The 14,596-nt window shown below is 36.4% G+C and overlaps 1 protein-coding gene across 5 annotated transcripts in view; it reads left to right on the forward strand.

The window, feature by feature from the left end:
- ANO10 (anoctamin 10) overlaps nucleotides 1-14,596 on the forward strand; it is a 119,356-nt gene that overhangs the window by 14,216 nt on the left and 90,544 nt on the right. For all 5 annotated transcript variants that reach the window (XM_080582698.1, XM_080582700.1, XM_080582702.1 and 2 more), the window contains 4 exons: nucleotides 38-112; nucleotides 1,384-1,566; nucleotides 6,521-6,712; nucleotides 9,109-9,237. In XM_080582698.1, the coding sequence (XP_080438824.1) occupies nucleotides 38-112; nucleotides 1,384-1,566; nucleotides 6,521-6,712; nucleotides 9,109-9,237 (579 nt within the window). The remainder of the gene's footprint in view (nucleotides 1-37; nucleotides 113-1,383; nucleotides 1,567-6,520; nucleotides 6,713-9,108; nucleotides 9,238-14,596) is intronic.

Genomic DNA, 14,596 nt, shown 5'->3' on the forward strand with positions numbered 1-14,596 from the left:
CTGCTTGAGTAGTAATAACAAATGTTTTTATTTGCAGTTCAACTTCTTAAATTGTTTTGCATCTCTCTTCTACATTGCTTTTGTGCTGTTTGATATGAAACTTTTGAGACAGGTGAGTTCCAAGAACATCTAAGAACACTGATGCAGTTAGGAAAATAAAGGATAGATTGAAATAGGACTTTGTTTTTAAATTGTTTTTCTAAATATATATGTATATATATAGTCATTGTCAAGTTTATATTTTCTGACAAATATGGCTTCCATATTTCATCTGCTCTTGCACGGTTGCAGAACCGTAACAGAGTAACGTAGAACAATTCTTTCCCTCCTTATAAATGAGTAACTGTTTTTAAAATAAATTGATTGCTCCCTCATGCAGATGATGCTGGAGAATTTTCTGTTCCCCTTCTTTTCCTTCACGTTAAAAAAGTGTTGTTCTTTGTAGTGTTCCTACTGAGAGATTCCTGAGGATAGGAGAATGATTAAGTTTGACTGCAATGAGGAATTGAGAATAAATAAAAGCAAGAATAATTTGTGGTTGTTAGTTTAAATCATCTCTTGAATTAAAATACATGAAAATTAGATAGAAGGAAAATATTTTTATTCTAAAAAGTGAGTAAAATAAGAACTTAAACTCTAGATCTCTGTTTCTTGTAAAGAGATCTCTAGCAAAATACCTGTTATGTCCTTAGCTGACATGACATTCATGGTATTTCTTATAATTTAAAGTCTTTTTTTTCTTGCTTTTTGCCTTAAAAAGTAAAAGTTGTTTTAAGCTTTAGTTTTTTTATGTCCCACAGATCATTCTTTCCTCCCAAGAAACCTTAAAAACTCTTTTTCTTCTTTTACTTCTAATAGAACTGTCAGTCTTTTAAAAGAAAAGAGCTGTTTCATGTATTGTACTGTCTAAGCTTGTTTTCTTTTAGTTTTTCATTTCATACTGGTGGTTTTGAGCCTTTTGGAGTTGCAAATAATCCTATTTTCCCCACTTACTTTCTAAAGCTCTAGACTGTTTATTCCTTTGACTGAAGAAACTTAATTTGTGTTCCTTTAAAGTTCATTGCTTAGCTCTGTTATTAATAAACGATTGTGTTAAGTGCGTATCTTTACCCTTCATTGGACTTTCTATACTGTTTCCAAGATACTTACACGAAGATCCACAAAATATTTACTCATCTTAGTCCTACTTAGTTCTTTTCAGTACATGACCAAGAATGGGAACTAGAGCAGCTATACTTTTCATTTGCTATTGCTAGTTTTGTTATGCAAGCCTGCTTCTGTCATAACAACTTGCAGTGTTACTGAAACACACAAAATTGGAAATGATCATAGGTTTATTACAGATCCATTAATTTTTATTTTTTATTTTTTTTTTAACTTAAGAGCTTGGCCACTTTGCTGATAACTTCGCAGATACTTAATCAGTTTGCAGAATCTCTGCTTCCTTACTGGCTCCAAAAGAGACACATGAAGAAGATGAAGAAACGCATGCATTCTCTGAAGATAGATACGGACCTGTCACTAGTCGAACAAGTCAACTCGGAAAAAGAAATGGGCACCTATTTTGTACGTTGAATGAATGTTGTTAGAATATGTAATTTTTTGGATTATAGGCTGCTGAAAAGCAGCCTCAGGTTAATTGTTAGCTGTAGTGTGGCATGTTAGAGCAGAAATAACTGTTTTAATTTAGGAGGTTTGAATACATGGTAAGAACAGTTTAGACTTTGGGTGGTAGTCATAATGTGCTCTTTAGAAACAAAGAGATAACAGAGTAAGGAATTGCTTGATTCTCATTATAAAGTCTGATAGCAATTTCTGCTTTTGAAACATTAGATCATGTTTTGTCAGTTCCTTAGGGTAAGCTACTCTTGGAGACTCGCTAGTGCCCACATTCTCTCTTGCAAGTGAAAGCTTGGCGTCTTCTTATGAGTGGGACCTTGTGACTCTTAGTACTTACTGACTTGATCTCTTTGTTATATCCTCCAAATGCAACTTCTGTTGCTTACCAGGCACAGCAAGTTAGGGAACGGAGAGTTTCCTTCCTATAATACATGAGCATTTACACACTTGCACAAAAGAAAATACATTCTGCTCTACTAAGAGGTATACACTGGTTTACTAAGAGTTGTACACTAGCTGGGACGGTCTATTAAAATAGAGATCCATATTCCTATCAGTGGCACTACCCACCATTCTCAATGTAAAGATTACATAGCCATCTTATTCTTCTGTTGGAGGCTAGGGGTATATTTTTTATATACATTTTTTGGGTGGCAGTTCAAGTTTAGACATTTCCTTCATTTAGCTTTTATTCCTTTGCTTCTGCTGTCTATTGCTTGCACTAATCTATTCTTGCAGAGGTGTAGCGAATCAGGTCAGGGAACTGATCCAGCTGAAAAGTAACTGCCAAAATAAGTCAGCTGTTTCTACTGTGGGGATGGGAACACACAAGTGTGAAGGTTGTAACGGAAAGGAATGGGGACTGTTTAAAATTGTGTTATAATTGAGGATGGTGGGAGGAAGGATGTGTTACCATGCCCTAAGTTCCAGCATGTCCATAGAAGAGGCATACCTGATATCTTTCATTGTGCTTGAAGTAGTCATCATATCCTTTTTCTACCATTTGTTATTTTTTGGAGTTATTTTTAATCCTAATAGTAAGATTAAGACAAAAGAAAAAAAAAAAAAGCAATAGAAATGTATCTGCATGTTTCTTCTACCCAAAGACTTGGGTAGACCTATTTTTCTCAGGGACCCCAGTTTTTGTCATTCTGCCAGCTGTGTCAGCTTCTGTTTAACATGGTGTTGAGATTTCTTGTTCTTTGGAGCCCGTTTATGCTTTCTGGCTTTGGCCTAGAAATGTTTCTAGTGGCACAATGGAGGCTGCAGTCCTGGAACAGTCCCAACTGCTGTATTGGCTGTCTTCTGCATTTCTTTCCTGTTCTTGATCCCAGCTATGTTTCTGGCCATCTCCTGTGCTGGACTTCGCAGTCATCTTAATGTTCACAAAGACAACAGAAAACAACTATAAAAGAGTTAAAAGTTTTCTGGGCTGTAGTTGATGTGGACATCAGGCAATGCAAGCTAAATATTTCTGGCTGGTTGGCCCAGCAGGTTATTTCCAGCTTCATCAGTTTTGCTGGTGCTGTTGTTTATGCACCTACATGGTCCCAGTTACATCAGCACAAAGGAGTGGGAGTGAACATCTGAATCGAGAGCTTCTTAAACCAGTATTATTGCTGAAAGAGGTACAGGCCCCTAATCTCCAAGGCACAAGGATGAGTAGTATGACATGGGGAAAGGATGGCAAGAGAGGGTGGTTCTGTTTCCATTTTAGTTTGGTTTTGCACTTATGCTAGTTTAAACTGTCAATTAAACTATAGCCTGAGACAACACTGTTGGCTGGGGCCAGAAATGGAAGCAGGCAGAAGAGACCAACACTTTAGTCCAGTACTACTGCTAGAAGTTCTTGCTTCTTGAAACTGCAGCTTTGGCATTTGTAGTCTATCCTCCTAGTTTGGTTCATGACGGCCTCCCATTCAGCTCATGGCAAACAAGGCAGCATAAGATTGTCATTGGTTTGCCTGTAGTGGTTTTAAGACTTAGCAGTTTTAAGTTCAGTTTCTTCCTTGTAACCATCTGCAAAATTTTAAGATACATTTGTATCGCCTTATTAGCGCTGGTAAGTTTTCTTGGAATATTATGATCCCCACCACACTTTTTGATTTGAATTTGTTTTATTGCATTTAACAGACTTTGTGCGGTTCATTACTTGGTGTTCTAAAGGAGCTGACAAAGTAAACACTAGTGTGTCGGTTAAGGCCTCACAGATTAGCTCACAACTTGCTTGATCAGATGCTGCAAGCATAGTCACAAGAGCCTTAATGCTGTGTGATTTGTATTTTTACAGAGCAAGAATTATAAGTAGATCATGTAACTTTTATGTAAAGAGTAGAGAACGGCAGAGTTTGAAATCTGTTTTCACATGTGGGAGTGCATCAAAATGTGAAGTGGAAAAAGAAATATTACCTTTGCAGTTGAAGAACTACACAAACATTCCTTTGGGAGTGTTGGTACTTCTTAATTTATATGGGGGGATAGATTTGGAGATGGAGAGCTTGTCTGTCTTACAATGGAGAACACAGAAGAAACTCCCAAGTTAGTCTTGTCTGAACAGGTAAACTAGTACAGTCTAGCATTGTGCCTGCAGATAATATGCCAGCACAGGTCCAAAGGCCATGAATGGCATCAGGTGTTGATATGCCTGACCAAGTAAGCTCTATCTCCTGTCCCAGAACTGACTTCTGGTTCTGAGCTGGCAGGTAGAAAGCCGGTGTGGTGGTTTTGAGTCACATTGTCCAGTGCTTCTTGTGCAGAGCTGCATCTGCACTTGTCATGCTTTGAGTAATTTTCCAAGGGGACACAATAGGTTAATTTCAGAATTACCACTTTGCCTTGGAGGTGTCTACTTGTAGCCTTAGTTTCAGCTCAATGCCCTGTGTATTCAAAACTTTAAATTTTATTTTCAATCTAAATATTTTAATTGCGCTATACTTGTGAATAAACAAGTACTAGACCACTGGTTTGTTTGCACGTGTTGAGCTGTCAGCAGGCAACAGTACTTCTAAAATTACGTCTGTCACAAGGGGGAAGCATTTGACTATGTTTAGTAACAGAGGGGTTTAGCAGGAGTGTTGACAGAATGCTGTATTTCAGGCTCTTTGCTTTTCTTTTCCTTCTTTCACTTACTCTTTAATGTTTAATTCTAATTTTTATCGTTGTTCCCTCCCCCTCAAATCTCTCGAGACCGTAACCTGGTTTAAAATGTGAAAGCTTCATTCTGCAGTCATTTTTTTTTCCTGCTTCTCTCCTCTAGTTCATTTTTATCCTGATTTTCTTTGTTGATTCTGTTACCTTGATGCCATATTTTGTGCTGCTCCTGTGGCTGGGAGAAGGAGAGAACAGAAGGTTGATAATAGCACAGTTTGAAATTTGTCTTTGACATTGGATCAGACTTCTCTTTTCCTGCATAAAATGTTGTAAATTAAGTAGGAGTAAAATACTAATTTTCTTTTCATGCTCTGCTGTGTTGGTAGTCAATGGGTACTGGGCAAGGAAATGAGAAGGGAGCATGAGGAAGCAGAGGGGATATTGTGCAGTTATCAGGAAGAGGATTGTAAAGGGAATCCTTGCTCCCTGCCTGCAACACTTAACTGGGAAACTGATAGCAGGGACAAATATATGACCGCCACTCTGGTGAGTGATGCTGCCCAAGGGTCCCTAAGGAAGGCCTCATTAAAATTCAGAGTTCATACATGAAATCTGTGAAAAAAATCTCAATATTTTAAGTTATGTATCCCCTCAAGGTCTAGCCTGCACAACAGACCACTGGACCCAGCCATATTGTGTGATTTGAAAATGAGCTTGAGTGAGGAATGTAGCTAATGACCGGCTCATGTTGATTTCTGAGCTTGCAGGCTTCTACTGCATCTCTGTTTGCTAGAAGATCTCTAGGTGCTGGAGGTGGCATTCAGTTTAGTTATCATCAGCAAAAAGATTAGAGAATCATGTGTTTGCATAGAGACAAAACTAATTTTATATTTCTTGTAATAATCTGTTACTGTCAAGCCCTTATTTTGAATATTTCAAGAGGGAGGAAAATAGCCGTATGCCAGTAGAAGTAGTTAATGATATTTCACTATTCTTTGTTCAATGAACAAACTGAACAGAATCCTTTTAAGAAATCAGTTGGTTTTGTTATTCATTTTTATAAATTATTGATGCAATCACAGAAAACCATTATTGATGCAACAAAACTAGTACGTAAATATGTATAATAACCTACATGTGACTACTTAGCATTTAAATACCCACATTCTTGATTCAAAAATCAGGTGATAGATGCATTGCAAATTTGCCACAATAGGGCTTCTTGTTTGCATTAATTGTTCCTTTCAGATGTCAGTTCTGTCATTTCAGCCTTTAAATAGGCAATTAGTTCAGACCTACTCATTTTCAAATAGATAAATAATACTAGTAAAGAGTTGCTTATTTAATAACCTGTGTTTCTGGTCAGGTCTTTCACGAGCAGGCTGAAATACGAGGACATTTCTTGTCAAAATGCTCTTACCAAAAACGTTCTGCCAGTTTAAATGCATGATGCTGTTTTCCTATCCATTGCTGTTGCTTCAGTATCTGTTTCACTGAGATAGTCAGGAACATAAATAGGGTGAAACTGTTTATACAGTTAATTCATATGCTTCATAAGGGTAAGTATTGTGAACGTTACAGAAACTGCATTAGACGAGAAAAAAACCTTGGCCTCCCCTTATCAAGAAGTTTTGAATAATTAAGTATTTTCAATTAACTAGAGGATTTTTGTTTGTTTGTTTGTTTTACACTGCCAGATATTTCCAAACTACTGATTTAGCACGAGGAAGCATTTTTACAGTTGTATTGCTAATTCTGTTTTCGTATTTTTTTTGTGGGTAAAAGTTGTTGTTTTTGCTCTGTTTTTCAGGGTACTTTTGATGATTACTTGGAGTTGTTTTTACAGTTCGGCTATGTGAGTCTCTTCTCTTGTGTTTATCCACTGGCAGCTGTCTTTGCAGTGTTAAACAACATCACAGAGATATATTCTGATGCCTTAAAAATGTGCAGAGTTTACAAGCGCCCATTTGCAGAACCCACAGCAAATATTGGTGTTTGGCAGGTAATCTTTGTGTTTCTTTTTTAATCATGTATTTGAAATGAAGTTCACCAAGTTTATTTAAGCTGTGTTTGACCATCAGCCACTTTTGAAGTTTAGTAAATATTTTGTCATCTTCAGTGCCTTAGGATACTATTGAACTGTACTGTATTTTGTAGGGTTTTCAACCATGTTATTTTCAGTTGCCTTTGGAAAGAAAACAAATACTTTCATTAGTCCTTGTATGTGTGTATGTTGTAGTCCTGTTGCAATTCCAACAAAGCAAAGCTCCCAGATACTACCTGGTGCTCTACAGCAAACATATTTCAAAAATGTTAACATCTGGTGCAATCTCAGAAGCGCGTAGCTCATCTCATGTAGTCTGAGAAAACTGAAGAATGATAGGGAAGTACTTGGATTCCTGAGCCATGCTTGTCTATGCGCTCTTGTGGTTACTGGTGCTCAGGCTTGACTGATTTTAAAATTTCTTAGATCTGTGTGCAGGAGCAGTACTTTTCTGTGCAGGTGTAGCCTACTTTAATAAATTAGTGCTTGTAGTTCTTGGGTTAAGGATTTTCTGCCCTCAGTTGTTTAGCCGTACAATTTTGCTAGCACCAACTAGTTTGGGGCCTGCCAAGTTGAGTACATCCATGAACTGTTTCTAACTAAAAATAGCCCTGCAGAACTCCAAAACCAGAGGTGTTTCAGATAAAAAGGAAGGATATTTAGTCATATCCAGAGACATTGGCTGTAACAGCAGTGGCCTGATGAGTGTGAAGTAAGCTGGAGGAAATGTCTAGTGGATGATCTGTGGTTTAGTGTTGTTCAAGATTTCTGATAATACATAGTAAAGATGAAGGGTGCAATAAACTAATAGATAGTTTAAGTTAGAGATATTGTAAATGTTGAAACAAATGGAAGGTGAGAGATGAAATCAGGAAACAATGAATGAAATGTACTGTGGAAACATGCAAGCCAACTATTCTGAGCAGTGTTTGTTAGACGTGTACACAGAGAATAATGAAGTGAGATTATAACAAAAGTCTTATAATACTAAGTCATAAAAATGTAATTTGTAATCTGATTGCGTTGTAACATTTAATGCGTTTTCACAGTCCAGTTCTACGCTGCCAACATCTTGATGGCATAGCTGCATTGACCCAGAGGTGTGACCACGGGTTAAATGAGGCTATGGTCATTAAGTCCCAAGCATAGCTGCAGGTATAGCATTTAGTTTTGCTAGAATAGCTTGTTTCAATCTAGCAAGTAGGCTGAGAAATTCTAACACCAATGTTACAGTCATGAGCTTTTTTTTTTTTTTGTAGTATAGGTTTTTAAGTAATAGTAGAAATGCAGTTGCTTTGTGAATGAAAAAAAATGTCGTAAGTTTTAGTCATGTTTTATGTGGGAAGTTAGAGCATTGGCTGAAAGATATCTGTTAAAGAAAAACTGGAATTATTTTGTCAGGTGAGCTGAATCAGCAGCTTGTTGTCAAAGAGAAAGTTACTGCTGCTAATTCATTGTGACGATGCTACATTTCAGTATCAGTCTTTCTCATTCCAGAGAGGGCCTTGCAGTAAGTAACCATTATATTGCAAAAGTAATTGTCATGCGGTAGTAATATTTTCAGACGTTTTGTGGGAGCTCTGTTGGCAAGAGCTTCTCAGCCTTATGCAACTGCATGTGTTTAAATGTAAATCTTTCTTTCAACATATTTCAGCTTGTATATCTGGTTGTGATTTAAGAAAGTTATTCTGAACCATCCTTATATTTTCTGATTACTTAACTTTCAGAAGAAACAAAAACAGAATGCTGGGACAATAGTTCCTCCAGGAGTTTTGTTGTCTTTTCCTTTATCTTGAAAGAAATACATTATTAGGAGTGTAATCGTAGATGAATTCACTGTCTTTCATGTGCTCAGATTATGAGTTGTGAAGATACCAAAGATTAGGTTGTTTTCCTGACCACTACTTTTCTTTGAGGATTATTCTGATTTTTTTTAAGGAGATGATTTGGCATTACCTACATCTGGGATGTTAGCAGTCTTTAAATAACTTCTTGAAGTCTTTACAGTACTATGGTGTTGTGGAAGAACACTGTTTAACTTCCTCACAGCAAATACACATACACACATAGGGATGTGAAATTAGAGAAAAATTCAGGGCTACCAGGTGGGCTTCGTGGTGCTGCAGGCCTTGTTGTGGTCTTACTGTTGCCTGTTTTTACAGTTGACAAAGTCTAGTTGACTTGCCAAAAAAAGTTCTATATTATAGAAATCGAAAGATGAAGAAAAATAAAAAAAATAAAATAATGGGTCTTCTGAGAATTTAATGAAGAGAGAGAGGTTATCTAGAGCAGTTTGGAGACTGTAAATTAGACATAATGGCCGTAACTATGAATGTATTTGTGTTTCATTTCAGTTGGCTTTTGAAACTATGAGTGTAATATCGGTAGTTACTAATTGCATACTGATTGGAATGTCTCCACAAGTGAATGCCCTTTTCCCAGACTCAAAAATGGATCTTATTCTGACTGTGGCATTGGTAGAGGTAAGTCTGGCCTCAAATAACATTCAAACATTGTAGTAGCAAACAACATCGATGACTGTGGAAATGATGCCAGGAAGATTTTCTTCCCTTATTTTAAAAGGATTTTAGCATTTTCCCAACCAAAGAATTGTTTCAAAATGTTGCTTTTTATTTTCTGTGTTTTCATGTATTGTGGATGATATGCCGTACTTTTTCTGTACATTCCCAAGATAGAGTTTATTTGTTGCTGCATGTCTTTCAAGAAGAATTTAATAGTACTGTTTCAAGAATGAAAATAACCTTATTTTTGTGAAATGAATGTTTCTCTACCTGGTTTGTGACTCCAGCATATCTATAAAAATGTCCTACATCATCTTTATGAATGTTTCCCGTAATGACTGATCTGAAACAAGAATGTATAATGACTATATGTATGCTTATAATAACATTTGGGCTTCATCTTTTCCTAATTTTATGGAGTAAACACTTGAGTGTCTTTCCTTTTCAGGCAAATGACTGGGCATTTTGTATCGTAACAAATTGTAGGACTTTGTCCTTATGTCTCTTTCTCTTGGAGTTTTCTTGTATTGCATTGCCTCAACTTAAAAATATATATATATATACTGTTTTAGCTTTTAGGAATTCAATTATTTTTATTGTGGCAAAAAATCTGAGTTGTTTATATGTAGTTGTTAAACTGAAATGCTTTATAGAGGTGTAGCAGCAGCAGGTAAGTACTGCTGTGTTGTTGTTACAGGTGTTACAGGTTATGCAATGACTTATGTGCTTGCTTGAAGTTTGCAGAGTTAATTCTAAATATGAATCACTTGTCAACTGGTTTACTGAAGTTTGAGTCTACAGACAACCGGACAGATTTTTTTTTTCTATCACGTGTGAACATCTGCATTAACCTCAGTGAAATATTTTAATGTAAAATTAATTTGGCAATTGAAATGCGATGGTATAATTAGTTCATTGCTGGATAATGTATCCAGAGAGGTCATATCAAAACTGTGTGACTAAATGTAAGCAGAGTGAAGTTTTAATGTCAGGCTGGCTATCTGGTATCTGGGCAGGTCTCTGTTTCTTGGCAGGTATAGGAGAACACAAGTATTTTTCCTTCCCCAGTTTAAATTCCGTTTATGTGCAATCCTTTACCGTGCTGCAATTCCTGTCTTCTAACTAGGAAGCCCTTGGAATTCCTTTTTAACAGTGCATTGCAAACAAATTATCTATAAATCCTATGGAAATGAGGATTTAACAAATGAGTAAAGGAAAGGAAGAAAGTTTAGAGGGCAAAGGTAAATTAGTACTGAGGGGAGATAAGACAAGAATGTTGTTTTATATATCAAGAAGCAACTTTGACCAAGGTTACCAATCTAGAATTAACTACAGTGTATGAAGGGACAAGTAGAGGCTAATGCTGGATGAGCCAGAGGAGAGTAAAGTCAGCTGCTTGGTTATAGAGAAGTCAACCTTTCTCTTAATTTTTCTGGTTAGTAAAAATAAGCCTCATAATGTACTTGTCAGAAAAGGTATAGTTAAAAAATAGCTTGAATCAAAAGTATCCAGTGTGCTTGATACTTGTATCAATATGCTGTTATAATCTATCTACTGTTTCTGTGTTGTTATAAACTGTTTATTATCTGAGAAACAGAAGACAAAAAAATAAAACCAAACATAGAAGTCTTATAGTACCCTTTAAGGATGCACATTTCTGCAGCATAACAAGCCATATGACTTTTGAAATATTGTTGTTTATAAACAATTACAAAACTCTTGAATGTGAAATTTAAAACTTCAGCAGTCTCCTGAGGGACAGACTTGTGGTGTGTTTTAAACAATATTTAATATCTTCACAGGTTTCTCTTTGGGAGAGTCAGAATAGCATGGGTCATATAATTTTGCAAGAAGTTTTGTAACATAAATTCTGAAGTTCCTGAAGTCCAAAAGAGTTCTCCAAAGTGAAACACATTTATATATAATTTTCATTTCAAAAAAAAAATATATGAAAGTGATTACAACAAGCATGGTTTTCACTTATCTTGAGGACAGTTCCGTTGTGGTGACAGTTATACGTATTCTCAGTTACAGTAAGGAGTTCTTTTTTATTGGTAGTTATGTTGTACATATTTCAGGTTAAAACACTGATTACAGAAGGTAGAAGGAAGGGAGGATGAGTAAATCTTGTAGGACTGCAGCCAGTTTCGGCAGCAGCATGGATTTTTGGCAGCTTAAAGAGATGGGTCTATTTTTGCCTTCTTCCTGGGTATTTATTTCTATTTTATCTTTTACACTGGCGCTTTCTTTTATCTGGTACATGATGAATCAGATTAAGAAACTGATCTGGCAGAAGCTGTCTGACCCAGTTCAGTGGTGAAAGGCAGAAGGGCATAAACAACAATGCGTGGAAGACAGGTTTGCCCTTTATAGTAGTGCTGCAGCACAATTGTGGAACTTCAGCACCGCAGCCTGTTCTTCCTTTAAGTATTGCTTCATGCCTAAACTAGGAGAGGAGCAGAGATCTCATACATTGGCATTATTCCCATGCACCATTACTGCACTTATTAATGATTAAATTGTGCATTTCAGTTGTAAGAAACAATGCGGGAACAGAATACATCACTCTAAGCCTCTAATACAAACCTGGTGCATTTACAGTGCATCAGTGTCAAGGCAGGAAAAAAATCTGTCACGTGTGCCAGGGTGTTGATAGAAGAACATTTCAGATCACCTAGTAGAGATTCTGTACCGAAACGCAATACAGATGAGTTATTTAGTTATTTTACTTTCTGGTGTTTGCTGCAGGTGGGTGTGAGAATTTTATGATGTGTTTTATGCTATGTTGACAATGGTTTGGCAGGCGGTGTGAAAATGTTAAGGAATGGAAGAAACTTAGTAAACTATATATTCTTTCACATGTTCAGTTGATGGGGTAGCCTACTTAAATTTTAGCTGTTATTAAATATTTTTATCAGGTTTAAGTAATTGAGACTCCGGTTGAATATTTATACCTCTGATGCAAAGCTAAACAGAAAAAGTACTGAGCTTACCAAAGCCAAGCATAAGTAGTAGTAGCAATGTCCAGATTTTTTATTTTTTATTTTTTATTTTTTTTAAAAAGTGCTTTGTAATGATGGTACTAATACTCTTTCAAATGGAAATGTGTTTATGTGGCAACATCTGACACCGCTCAGTACAGATCTAATGAAGAACGTGTGGTATTCTTGTAAGCATCCTGTACCAAGCCCTTACAGATTTATGCAAAATAATTTTTCATTAACAACATTGAATCTACTGCTGCCTACACTCTTTGTGAGAATACATGACCAAAGTAAGTGTTAATTGAATATAATAAAATATCATGCATTTCATAATAAATAATAGTAAGCATTAAAATCATAACATTTAATAATAATTCTGAAGTATTAAAACAGTGATCTTTTTTTCTGAACAGTTGACCTATTTTCATCAATCCAACATCTGCTTCCATGGCAACATGATTTTGAACCAGGAGCAGAATCATGAAACTCCTCTCTTTTACTTATGGGTGGATACTAAATGAGTGAAGCAAGTGCAGTTTTCAAACAAAGAAGTAGGTTTATGTCCTTAAAGCAGCAAACAACAAGCCCTTATTAACATCCTGTTAAAATAATTATGTCCCATAGTTGGTTTAGTTCTTCAGGCTCTGCTGTAGATGCACACTTTTGTTGGGAACCACAGGTGCAAAGTCGGGCATTCTGAGCAAGCAAATGCCTGTGCTCATTGAGGCTGTTTCCAGTCACCTCTCTCTTCTTGCACTGATTTGGGGGGGGGGGGGGGGGGGGGGGAAGATTCATAAAGAAATCTGGAGAATAGTCAGGGTGTAGGTTAACACATGATATAACCTTAATTCTGCAGTGCTTTTTTTTTTTTTTTGCTTTTTTTTTCTTCAAAAATTGTTGGCGCAGAGCTTTGTTCATGCTAACTATTTCTTTTTAATTTAAAATCTCATAAGTTTGAAGAATGTTAATTAAATCACTTTCAGCACTACTCTGAAAGCTGGGTTCCAGAGATCAGTTACATGTACAACTCCTAGTTGTGTGTGTATACATATATATATATGTATTTTTTAAATGGTCCAGAGGTGCTTTGAAGCAATGGCTATAAATTACAGGTTTATATCAATGTATCCTAAACTCCAAAAGTAACTCGTGTATTTAGCACTCAAATGTAGTAAACTAATGGAAAACTTTTAGGCAGAGGTACATGTAGTCTGGGTGCTTTACATCACATAAAGGCATTAGCTTGGAAATACTATGTAATAACAGAGGGCCCTTTTGGTAGCTGTAGTATAAAACCTGATCTTACAGTCTACAAATACAATCTACAAATATGATTTTGGGAATAATATATAATGCCATCAGGTCTTGTATAGATGCAAATGAGGACCTTAGCAGAAGTACATGAATAGGATATTTGTAGCAAACATGGTTTAATAAACAGCTGGGCTATGTGAATTTGATTTCATGGAGTCCTCATAAAGTTTGAATTATTTGTTCATGAGCTTTGTGTGTGTGTGTCAGTTCTGTAAGAGGTAAGGAGTGGAATAAGAGAAGCAATCCTTTCTTAAGGTTTGTTTTTCTCAGTGAGGAAAAACTGACAGTCCATTTATCAAAGGGTTGAAAGCAGGAATCAGAGCTTGTTAATAAAGCAGAGAAGTTAGTGTTCTTTTTAAGAGTTATAGCTAATCCTAAATCAAAGTGGTTGAAGGTTGCCTCATACCTCTGCTATTCCCTAGCATTCAATTTTATTGTGTTTCTTCATCCTGGTGTACAGTAGAAGCTCTTTTGAGCACTCCTAATGTTAAGGCCCCAACACTCAATCAGCCCAGCAGTAAACGTGGCAGTTGTTTCTGAAATAATATACCAAAGGATCTGGCAAACTCTACCAGAGCCAAGCAGTTTGGATTGTAGAGGGTAGATGAAAAGCTATATTTATCATCTGGTCCTACATAACATCATTATCTGCTTTCAAGATAACCTTGGGAGTTATCAAACATTGCATCCTGACTAGAACTAAAAATATTTTGAATCCTTTTCCTGAGCAAAAGCAGTTTTAGGTGTCTTGTTAGCTCCTAGTTTTCTTTTCCCCTTATAGTCTTTAAAAAAAAAATCCTGAAATGTTGTGACAGACTTCAGTGATTTATGGTTCTCTTAGTGATAAAGCTGGGGGGTTATTTTTATTTTTAAGAAATAGTACAGGACAACCTATTTCTTAGAAATGACATACTTGAATAGCATTGTGACAGGGTGGCACTGAGGCATGGCACCATACAGAAGCCTTCTGCATGTGTGGAGTAAATGGCTTTGTCTGGGGTTCGAGAGACTGCAGTTCAGCA

Source organism: Anser brachyrhynchus (genome assembly GCF_964034855.1).
Source record: "Anser brachyrhynchus genome assembly, chromosome: 2".
NCBI lineage: Eukaryota > Metazoa > Chordata > Aves > Anseriformes > Anatidae > Anser > Anser brachyrhynchus.